The sequence below is a fragment of the Panicum virgatum genome, chromosome 7K (genome assembly GCF_016808335.1).
Source record: "Panicum virgatum strain AP13 chromosome 7K, P.virgatum_v5, whole genome shotgun sequence".
NCBI classification, from domain to species: domain Eukaryota; kingdom Viridiplantae; phylum Streptophyta; class Magnoliopsida; order Poales; family Poaceae; genus Panicum; species Panicum virgatum.
In genome coordinates this window covers 561,117-572,582 of record NC_053142.1, presented here as the reverse complement: position 1 = coordinate 572,582, position 11,466 = coordinate 561,117, and the positions used below count along the sequence as shown (strand labels likewise).

The following is an 11,466-nucleotide window of genomic DNA, read 5'->3' as shown; positions in this document are numbered from 1 at the left end:
GACCACACCTCAGGACCGGAGGAGGGGCAGGCAGGCCGACAGAGCCGCCATGGCGCAGCTGCCAGCAGAGGATCAGGCCCGAGTGGCCGAGGAGGACGAGGCACTCCTAGAGGCAGAGGCCCAGCTCCCCGGAGGAGATGAGATACACTGGTCTGAGATTGATTCAGACTCCTTCGAGGACGACGACTACTTCCCTCCAGCACTAGTAGCTCATGATCATGAGGCAGGAGGGTCAGGGCAGCCAGAGCGTCCACCGTCACCAGCAGCAGCCACAGTTTCAGAGTCACAGGTGACACAACCCTCCGAGCTGACCTCCCTTCTACAGCAGATAGTTATTCAGCAGAGAGAGGACAGGCTCGCATAGGAGGAGACCAGGAGAGCCCACGAGGCCCAGCTCCTTGCTATCCAGCAGGAGGCTGCCAGAGAGCGAGCAGCTACAGAGGAGAGGTTTGTTGCTCTGCTGGATCGAGTGACACAGCGCTTAGATGCCCAGTTCCAGCAGATGCACCAGGGGATGATGGCTATGTTCGGGATGATGCAGCAGCAGATCTCAAAGCTTTACTCTCACACCGGCATAGCTCCCCAGCAGCCAGGACTTCAGGGAGGAGCCGCACCACTTGCAGTTACACCAGCTCCAGCTCCAATCCCGACTCAGGCTGCCTCTTCAGCGACGCCAGAGACCATCTTCTCGATGTCTGATCTACTTGGGTCTGCTGGTCGTCCGATCTACTCACCGATGCCTGCGACGACTCTGTTCCACGACACTCCGACAGTTGTACAGTCAGTCGCACTCCCCAGCGCACCACAGGCAGCACCTTCAGGGGGAGGAGCAGAGGTGTCCTTACTTCCTCAGTCCATGCAGCCGGCAGCATCAGCGGTGACTACTTCAGAGGCAGACACCACCTCAGCTGACCCGACGGTGACTTCGACGGACCCTCTGCCCGGTAGTGCCAGCACTCGAGCTTCTACCACAGCTTCTACCACCGCGACACCACCAGTCAGCTCGGATCCTCCACTCCCGTCAGTTACAAAGGGCTCACCATCAAACGATGATGATGATGATGACAACCCGGACCAGTTTGTGGCCGTGCCTCGTCAGCAGGGCCCCTAGACTCACCTATTTGGTGCTTTGATGCCAAAGAGGGAGACTTAGGGGAGCTTAGGAGCTTGGGAGTCAGTCAGTTAGGGGGAGGGTAGAGCTAGAGAGAGCTCGTAGTTGCAGGACTTTGATGTTTTATATCTCATTTGATGTTAGTTCATGGATATGTACATTTGACTCTTGCGTATGCTGTGTTTTGAGACATATCTATGGGTTTCATTCGAGCCGTTGAGCTCTTTGGGTCTTTTTCGAGTTAGCTTGAGTTTTTTTAGCGTTTACTTTCTCGCTCTCTCATTAAAGATAATATTTGTGTTGTCATCAATCACCAAAAAGGGGAGATTGAAAGCATCTAGGGCCTCAAGGTATGTTTTGGTGATTAATGACAACCATTAATGTGACTAATGAGTTTGTGCAGCTTAAGGAAATCATATCACTCATTGGATCATGTGGTTATAAAGACCCTCAATTTCCATCACTCAAAAAGGCGATCTAGGTATTGAATTTCATATAAATCTCAAGACTAAGGATCTTTCTAGTCCTAAGTGTCATAAGGAGGAGAAGGACACTTAGGTTAGTATATGTTTTATAGTTTTATAGAGATCGCACTATTAAGAGGGGTCTAAGTCAAGTAACTTGAGCATGTGACATGGTCTTTCAAAAATGGATGCACACATTGGTCACTCAGGTTCTTAGAAGTTCAAATAAGTGGTATTCAACTCATACCTCAAGAATATTTGGATTTCATTTAAGACTCAAATCAAAAAAAGGAAAATCAAGAAAAAGTCTTATCACCGATTTAACCGACGACATCAATTTTTTATACGTCGGTTAAACGCAGTTACTGGAGTCTGGACACAACATTCACCGGATTAACCGACGATGTTTAAAATTAACGTTGGTTCCGTTGTCCAGAGAGTCGGCTTTTCAGGGGTTTTCAGGTTTACACTCACCGGTTAAACCGACGATGGATTTGAGTTAGCGTCGGTGCAGTTGTCCAGTGAGTTGGTTTTTCAGTTGATCAGTGGACAACTACACTCACTGGTTAAACCGATGATACGTCGGTTAAATTGCCTGAGCTGTAATGGCTAGTTTTCAAATGGGCAGTTTACATTCATCGGTTGAACCGACGATGATTTTTGGAGGGCCGTCGGATTAACCGACGTTGCATACTGTTTCTGGCAGTTTTTCTCCATCGGCTCTATTTGAGATTTCTGCCTATATATACCCCTCCAATGGGTCATTCTCAATACTCTTAACACTCTGAAGCATTCATACACCCATTCTATAGGTAAGAGCCACATTGAGCTTCAATTCTTACACATTGTTCAAGAAATCATCCAAGAAGCAAGGCTAGTGACTTGAGTGAGGAAAAGCTTGTGTGCATCCATTCTTGGCGACCGATTCTTGCTCAAGTGAAGGCGAAGGCATGTTACTAATCACCAATCACCAAGAGTAATAAGCTAGGGCCTTCACTTGAGCAAGAACCGAACACCAAGAACGGATGCACACAAGCTTCTCTCTACTCAAGTCCTTAGCCTTGCTTCTTGGATGATTGAAAGATCAAATGAGTGGAATGTGAAGCTCAAGGTGGCTCTCAACAATAGAATAAGTGTATGAGTGTTGCCTGGTGTCAAGAGCGTTCAAAATGACCCATTGGAGGGGTATATATAGGCAGCTCACGCGGATAGAGCCGTTGGAGAAAAGCTGCCAGAAACGTACGCAACGCCGGTTAATTCGACGGCCCTCCAAAAGTCATCGTCAGTTTAACCGATGAATGTAAACAACCCATTTGAAAAACTAACCGTTACAGCTCGAGCAATTTAACCGACGTATCATCAGTTTAACCAGTGAGTGTAGTTGTCCACTGATCAACTGAGAAACCAACTCTCTGGACAACTGCACCGACGCTAACTCAAATCCATCGTCGGTTTAACCGGAGAGTATAAGCTTAGAAATCTCTAGAAAACCAACGTTCTGGACAACTGCACCGACGTTAATTTCAAATATCGTCGGTTTAACCGGTATACTCAGTGTCCATGCTTCAGTGACAGCGTTTAACCGATGTATAGAAAATTGATGTCGTCGGTTAAACCGCTGATAAGACTTTTTCCTGATTTTGTCTGTTTTGATTTGAATCTTGAATGAAATCCAAATATTCTTGAGATATGAGTTGAATAGCACTTGTTTGAGCTTCCAAGAACCCGAGTGACCAATGTGTGCATCCATTTTTTGATTGACCATGTCCATGCTCAAGTTACTTGGCCTTAACCCCTCTTAATAGTGCGATCTCTACAAAACTATAAAACCTATACTAACTTAAGTGTCCTTCTCAACCTTGCGACACTTAGGACTAGAAAGATCCTTAGTCTTGTTATATACTTGAGTTGAATACCAAGATCGCCTTTTTGAATGATGAAATTTAGGGGCCTCTTTAACATATAATCCAATGAGCGATAAGATTTCATTAAGCTGCACAAACTCATTAGTCACAATAATGGTTGTCATTAATCACTGAAACATACCTAGAGGGCCTAGATGCTTTCAATCTCCCCCTTTTTGGTGATTGATGACAACACAAACAATAACTTAAACGAGTAAAGCAAGAAAGATTAACGCGCGAAAAGAAACACACAAAGAGCACGAAGGCTCGAACAGTATCCATAGACATGTCATAAAAGAGCAACACGCACAAGAGTCAAATATACATGTCCATGAACTAGAAGCTAATAAAGATACAACAATCAAGTCCTGGCATCTACGATCACTCTGCTAGCTCTACCCTCCCCCTGACTCCAACTCCTCTGTGACTCCCCTAACTCTCTCCCCCTTTGGCATCAAAGCACCAAAAAGGCGAGCTACGGGTTCTGCTGTCGCGGCACGGCGAGGAAGCGGTCCAGGTCATCGTCGTTGTCGTCGGACGGAGAATCGTCGGTGATGAACGGGAGCTGTGGGTCCGAGCTGACTGGAGGTGTAGCTGTCGTGGAGGCTCTCGTGCTGGCACTGCCTGGGAGAGGATCCGTAGAAGTCGTAATCGGGTCAGCAAAAGAGGTGTCAGCATCTAAAGTCGTGACTGCTGATGCTGCTAGCTGCGGCAACTGCGGTGGTAGGGACTCCTCTCCTGCTCCTCCCCCTGAAAGTGGTGCCTGTGGTACGATGGGGAGGGCGACTGACTGAACCGCTGACGGTGAGTCCTGAAAAAGCGTAGTCGCTAGCAGTGGCGAGAAGATCTGACGACTGGTAGACCCAAGAAGTGCGGACAACGAGAATGTGGTCTCTGGTGTCGTCGAAGAAGCTGGAGCTACTGTACAGGCTGGAGCTGGAGTGACTGTAAGTGTAGGTGCTCCCATACCCTGAAGACCTGGTTGCTGCGGGGCTAGTCCGGAGTGAGAGTATAGCTGTGCGATCACGCCGAACATAGCCATCATTGTAACACTCCGGTGTTAGTTTTGACGTTAATATCGTGCTTAATCGCTAATCAGGGTTAATCACGGTCATTAGCGTTGATCGAGTTCGCGCGGTAAACATCGGTTTAGCCGAGTTCGAGCGCATTTTTCTCCATGATTCGGGCATCATATCAAGTTGTGCCCAAAAACAAAGTTGTAGCTCATCTTGTCCTCTACAACTTTTATTTTGACCAAATTTCGAGTGCCAATGTGAAAATTGGAGTTTTGGGTGGTCAAACTTTGGTAAAAATCAATTCAAACGAGTCCCACTCGGTCACTGTGTTCTCCAGTGAAGTCGTACGCGCGCCCATACCGCGACCCCGCGTCATCGCTGGTGATTCCACGCGTCGCCGCGCCGGCGAACCTCGCCCTCCGCGCTGCGCTTCCTTATCCCGAGCACGGAGTCGTGTCCGTTTTCGCCATTCCCTTCCTTCCTCGCACTCACACCGAGCCGAGCTCGAGCTCAGTGGCACCGCCGGCGTCCACGCCGGCCATCCTCGCCGTCGTGCCTCGATTCGCCGTGCCCAGAGCCGCACAACCTCACCCTCTACCTCCTCTGCCTCATCCCTTGCCTGTTCGAGCCAATACCGGGCCGAATCGGCCCCTGTGCCACCGGCCGCCATTACCGCTTCGCGCCGAAGCTCCGCCTCACCGTCGATCTTCCTCTCTCGGCCCTCCTCCATCCAAATTGATCACGCGGTGAGCTTCCTCGCACCGCTCTCGAGCTTCCCGACCCCGTTCCCCTCATCTTCCTGCGCGGGCGCCGCCGGAACGTGGCCATGCCGCCGCCGGCCGGCCCGCACATCGCCGCTGCCATCGCGGGCCGCGCTCACGCGGCCCAGCGCCGCGCCACCCCGCTTCGCAGCCGCCTGGGCCGCTGCACAGCCGCACCGTCCCGAGCTGCCCCACGCGCCCTTGTGCCCTGCCCCGCGCGCGCTCCGCTCCGCCGAGCCGCTCTGGCCGCGGTCCGGCCAGGCCGCATCGCTGGCCGGCCGCCGCCGCCGGCAGTGCCGCCGCCACCGCCGCGCCAGGCCGCGCGCCGGCCCTAGCGTGCGCGAACAGCAAAGCAGGGGAGGGCTGGGGCTGGGCCGGCGCTCACTGGCATGAGGGGCCCGGCTGTCAGCCCCCCTCTTTAATGTTTTTCTTTATTTGTTGTTTTGGCTGAGAGTTTGATAATTCCTCGAAAAATGCAGAAAAATCCTAAAAATGTAAACTAAATTTTGTTAGGTTGATAAAATCAGGATCTTCAGTAGAAAAATATTTGTGCATGGTAAATGTCAATTTTGCCCCTGCTAAATTTATGGTTTGTGTTTAAGATAATTTATTTTGTATAGGTTGTTCTGTTTGTCTAAAAATCCTAAACATTTTATGGTAGCTTACTCTTTGCATGTGTAGTCCACTGAAAAAGTTTCAGGTGCATAACCTATGTGCATGTGTGTGAATCTATAGTGTTTAATTCCTTTTCTAGGGTTAAATTAAATACTGTCGATCGTCAGTAAATATTGGAAAATTTATGTGGCATGCTTTATCAAAATCTTGTTATTTTGATAAATTTTTTGTTGCTAGGTTATATCTGCAAGTCAAGTCCTTGCTTTTACTTGGCTCCTAGCTAATCTTTTCTTTTGTTTCTGTTGTATTTAATTCTTTCATGCATGCATGTGTTTTTGCAACAAAACAAGCCCCTAGATAATTTGATCCATGTTGTTCTAGGGTTGTGTTTAATCCTTCGAAGCGAGTTTAGTAACTTTTTCTTGATAGGAAACACTTCAGGCTAAAAGACTTTTGAACCAGGAATCTGTCTCAGCGCTGAACCATCCGTTTTGAACCATAGTTAGGGCTGTTGCTCTCCATTTTTATCCATGCATTCTTGTATGTTTACTGCATTGCTTTGCATCATTTCATGAGTCTCATGCATGGCATATTTTAATCGTATAGACGTGGAAACCGAAGTCGCCTACGAGCTAATTGCCAAGCCGGTCCAGGAGCCTTCCACAGGAGAACCGCAACCAGGAGAAGTCGTTGATCAAGCTCCCGAAGAAGCCACTAACCCTGCTGACCTGCAAGGAAAGCCCCGAAGCATATCCCTTATTTTAATTACTCCATGTTATATTTAAAGTATTGTGCATTTACGTTCAAGGAATTGATTGGAACCATAGATGCATAATCTAGAATACCCAGTGTCCTTACTAGTGTAGTTATCGCTAGCACCGCTATGCTTAAGTAAACTCGGTAGAAGACGGGTGATTCCCTGTCACCCGCGAGATATAGGGTTGTTACTTCAGGCAGTGTTTTGAGAAATAATGCAATGAGAAGGAAATTGGAGACCGGGCGGAGGGAAAGTTGGACATGATTATTGAGTAAAGAAAGTTGAGTCTCCGCCTGTGTCAATTGAGGACCGTTCCGTTGTTGGCCCTTTGACTGAGGATTGAACAGTACTAACCACATGCCGGAAGTAGGAGGTAGTCGAAACCGGTAAGCTCATTACCTTAATTGCGTCGGAATCTGAGTCTCGACTTGCGGTGCTGGGTAGGGTTGACGGATGGTGAAGTGGCCCACGGGTTCACCGGGTGTTCGCACGTGCGGGGCTCATCATCCGGGTGTTTGCGGGCTTGATTCAGACTTCGGGGTAATTATGGCAATAGTTGACGTGTGTGGCCCGACGGGGTTTTCACATGTCGTGTGAGTTAGGTCCACCTTGCAAGGTTAAATCGGATCAATTCGCCGTGACTCGCGGATATGAGAGCCTTGGTCAATGCGTCGCATCGTAGTAAGGATTGAAAGGACAGAAAGAGAAAAGATGGTTTTATGTTGTTGTTCTTGAAAAGATAATATGATTAACCATGAATGCTCTAGAGAACTAGGCAAACCTAGTTTCTAGCTATCAACACAATTGGAGCTAAAATATTGAAAGTAAGGATCCAGTATTAGTAGCTTTTCAGCAAAATAACCCAGAGCCAAAGAGCTATGCATGTCTAAATAATGGGCTAAGTATACCCATAGACGGGTAAGCCTTGCTGAGTATTAGAGTACTCAGGGTTTGGTTGTAACCCTTCTGAGCAGGCTGTTTTTCGGAAGACTTCGAAGAGATCGGTGTGTCCTGGATTGGTCAGCCTCTTCCTCCAGGTTGGATGGTCGAGTGGGTTCCGCCTTCTCCGTGAAGTGCAGGCAGGTGAGCCTCACATCAGTGGGCAAGATGTGAAGCTCTTCTTTGTCATCGACGTTATCTACCGTACTGCATTTTGAAGCTTGTTTCAATCTGTTTGTGTTTTTCGCTGCATTTGAAATCTGTATTCGAAATGTAACCCTGGCTTGTGAAACTTTATTGTAAATTAATTTTGAAGACTTTTGTTTAACTCTGGTTGTAAGTTAAGTTTGAAAATTTTTGTTGCTGGTAATCACCTGTGCTCGTTTTTTGGCGAGAGTTCCCGTGTAATCGATCCTGGTTATAGCAGGCAGTCTGGGTGTACTGGTGAAGTACATTAGCGAAGCATTAAGTTCAAATGGTTGATTAGTGCACTTGATCGGTATTATTTGGACTGTTCTGTGACAGCTGGCATCAGAGCTAATTGCATTGGGGGGTGATTACTTGAGTACTTAACTGCAAACTTTTTGGGTTTTTTCGAAAAGTTGATGCTAGATGCGCTAAGGAATAGGATAGATAGTTCGTATGCCCTAATTATGTGTTATAAGATAGGAGGCATCTAAGTATCTATTCATTCCAGCACTTCCAGCATTTACTTATCGTTAAACCTTACTTTTGTGCACAACTCCTATTTTGTAACGACACACCTACGCTGAGGTAAGCAAGGTAAGCATTCTGGTAGTCCTTAGAATAGCCCACATGTTTCATACGTGTGCTGGTCCCGTATGATGAGCATACGAGGAGGTGATAAGGCTCAATTCAAACGAGTCTGTCGCTATCTGCCGCCTGATATGTTATGCGGATTTCTTACCGTGTGATTGTGATCACGGCTATCTCGTAAGTCAATGTTACGAGATGTAAACCTATCATGCGGTTGGCCATGACCGTGACCCTTGGGACACATCTACCCTTGGATGTCCCGTAAGGCGAGTGTACGGGAAGTGAATACGTTGTTATGACGTATGCAGCGCTGCCCATTCAGCGTCGAACGTTTGGGTGCCGTCTCTATAGTGGACGGTAATGTATGGGTGAATATGTGGGAAACTGCATATGCGTTACCCGTGTGGTATAGGACACATGGGGGCTGTTCGTGTGTGCTGGCACGAAGGGTCCAGAAATGGATAATTATATCTCTCTTGTTGTCTTGGTTTGTCTGCAGGAACACTAACTTCGTTAAGCGCATTATGAAATCCTTGATCGTAGGAACGACTAATATATATATATAGGGAGAGTACGTAATTGTGCCACTAGTCGTCTTTGTATACCATATTTGGTATTTGCTTGGGTGAGAAACGATAGAACGTGCATGCATCTGACATATTTGAGTTGGTTGATCGCTTTCTTGTTTGCAGTTGCGCCTCATCAAAATTTTTATTTTGATAGCTTCGTAGTTAATAGTTGTGCAACCCCGAGTTACCAATCTGTGGTCCAAGTGAGTTGATTAGGTTTCAACCGAAGCAAGTCAGTTTATTTTTTTACCTTGGTGAACCATATCGCGAGGGAAATGATTCATGCCGTGTGTTCATATTAGATATGCACATTCTTTATTTGCATGAATTAGTCCTGATAGCGGAATGGCTAACCAAGGGGTGGTTATTTTGCAGATGGGTGATAACCACGCTGCCAACCATGGAAATAAGAATCACGGAGCACAGCCACAACCACCTCCCTCCTTGGCTCAAGCTATTGCGGCTCTTATCACTGACCTCAATGAGCAGACTGAATTGATGAGGCAATTAGTGCAAAACAATGCCGGCAGAGGTCGACAAGGACCACCAGCAGAAACTGATTATGTCGGTTTTCTGGCCACCCAACCACCTCTGTTCCACAAGGCAGATGATCCCCTTGAAGCCGATGCATGGATTCGCACCATTGAGGACAGGTTCAGTATCCTCAATTGCACAGAAGTAGACAAAGCCGCCTTTGCAGCGCAACAGCTGAGAGGCCCAGCGAAGATATGGTGGGTTAATCACAAGTCTCTACTACCCGCTGGTGCGCGTCTCACTTGGAATGAGTTTGTGGCAGCATTCAAGGCTCATCATATTCCTACTAGTCTGATGAGAAGGAAGATGGCAGAGTTCCTAGAATTGAAGCAAGGAAACAATACTATTCTTCAATATGCTCAAACCTTCAACCAGTTAGCTCAGTATGGCGGATTTCATGTGGATAGTGATGAAAAGAGGCAGGATTGCTTTCGGAGGGGACTGAATACCAAGCTGCAGGACAAACTAGCTCTAACAACCTGTGCCAACTTTACCGAGCTAGTTAATAAGGCTATCACTCAAGAAGATGCTACCTTAGCTCATAAGGCCGACAAAAAGAGGAAGGCACCTGTTGGATCTTCCAATAGTGCGCCCCAGAGGTACAAGCTAGTACAGATAGGAAGTCAGCGGGCTCCAAGTCATCTACCGCAGCAAGGCCGTTGGGTCACTAGGCCGCCACAGCAGCAGCCGTGGGTACCACGTCTTCCAGCACCACCGCAAGGGCAGAGACCTCCCGCTTCGCAGTTTGTACGCCCCAGCAACTATCCTTGTTATAACTGCGGGCTTCCTGGGCATTTTGCACGTGATTGTCCCATGCCACGCAGACAAGTCAATTACCAGCCTCCTACACCAATTTCAACTTCTAGTACCCAAGATAATAAGAAGAAGACTGTACCTGCAAAGACTGGTCGCGTGAACTACACTGCACTGGAGAATGTTATTGAGAGCACTCAAGTGATGACGGGTATGTTTTCCGTTAACCAGCACCCTGTTGTTGTGTTATTTGATTCCGGAGCATCTCATACATTTATCAGCGAAGCATGTGTAGCACGGCTCAACTTACAAGTAACACACATGAAAAGACCATATATTATTCATGCACCGGGTGCACTGTTAAAAGCCGGTCAATGTGTTCCGGGTGTATCCCTTGATCTAGGTGGGAAAGTTTTCCAGACCAATTTCATTGTTCTTCCAAACCAAGGAATAGATATCATTCTTGGAATGAATTGGATGGAAGAACATTGTGTTATCCTTGATACTTCATCTCGCATTGTCCGAATCAACTCTTCCACACAAGGTACTTTGGATATGCATCTTTCTAAGCATGAACTACCCATCAATGCAATCAATCACCTTAAAGGAAAAAGTATAGCAGAAATTCCGGTGGTCAGTGAGTATCCTGATGTGTTTCCAAAAGAATTACCAGGTATGCCTCCCGATCGAGATGTGGAGTTCGTGATTGAACTACAGCCTGGTACAGCACCTATATCTCGGCGACTATATAGAATGACTCCTAGTGAGTTGGCTGAATTGAAAATCCAATTGCAAGAATTATTAGATAAGGGTTTTATCCGACCCAGTACTTCACCATGGGGTTGTCCAACCTTGTTCGTGAAAAAGAAAGATCATGGGTTACGATTGTGTGTGGACTATCGACCTTTGAATGCGGTTGTAAGGATCACCGGGGTGTCCGACCCTAGAGGGGGAGGGGGTGAATAGGGTTGCTAATCGCTTTTTGTCCTAGGGCTCAAACTACTTGCATAAGATAAACCTAACACATCCTACACATGCTAGTTACGACTAAGGTTTATCTATGCCACTCTCTACTTACCCCTAAAAACTTCACTAGTACAGAACCTCTTTTCTATGACAAATAGTTTTCGTCATGGATAACACTGTTTTCGTCACAGAAAGTGTTTTGTGACGAATTAATGACGAATTTGATATCGTCACTGTGGGAGCGTCACATTTGATTTTCCGTGACGAATCGACCAAATTCGTCATAGAACTGTTTTTTCC

At 47.1% G+C, this 11,466-nt stretch overlaps 1 protein-coding gene across 1 annotated transcript; it reads left to right on the top strand.

Moving 5' to 3' along the window:
- Window positions 1-517: 517 nt before the first annotated feature.
- Window positions 518-1,111, top strand: LOC120642954 (leucine-rich repeat extensin-like protein 5). The gene has a single exon (XM_039919512.1). It carries the CDS (start codon window positions 518-520, stop codon window positions 1,109-1,111), a length of 594 nt encoding a protein of 197 aa, XP_039775446.1.
- The last annotated feature ends 10,355 nt before the right edge of the window (window positions 1,112-11,466 follow it).

What these genes read in the sequence shown, in the direction of transcription:
- LOC120642954 (XM_039919512.1), top strand. Translation starts at nt 518, where the DNA reads ATGGCTATGTTCGGGATGATGCAGCAGCAGATCTCAAAGCTTTACTCT.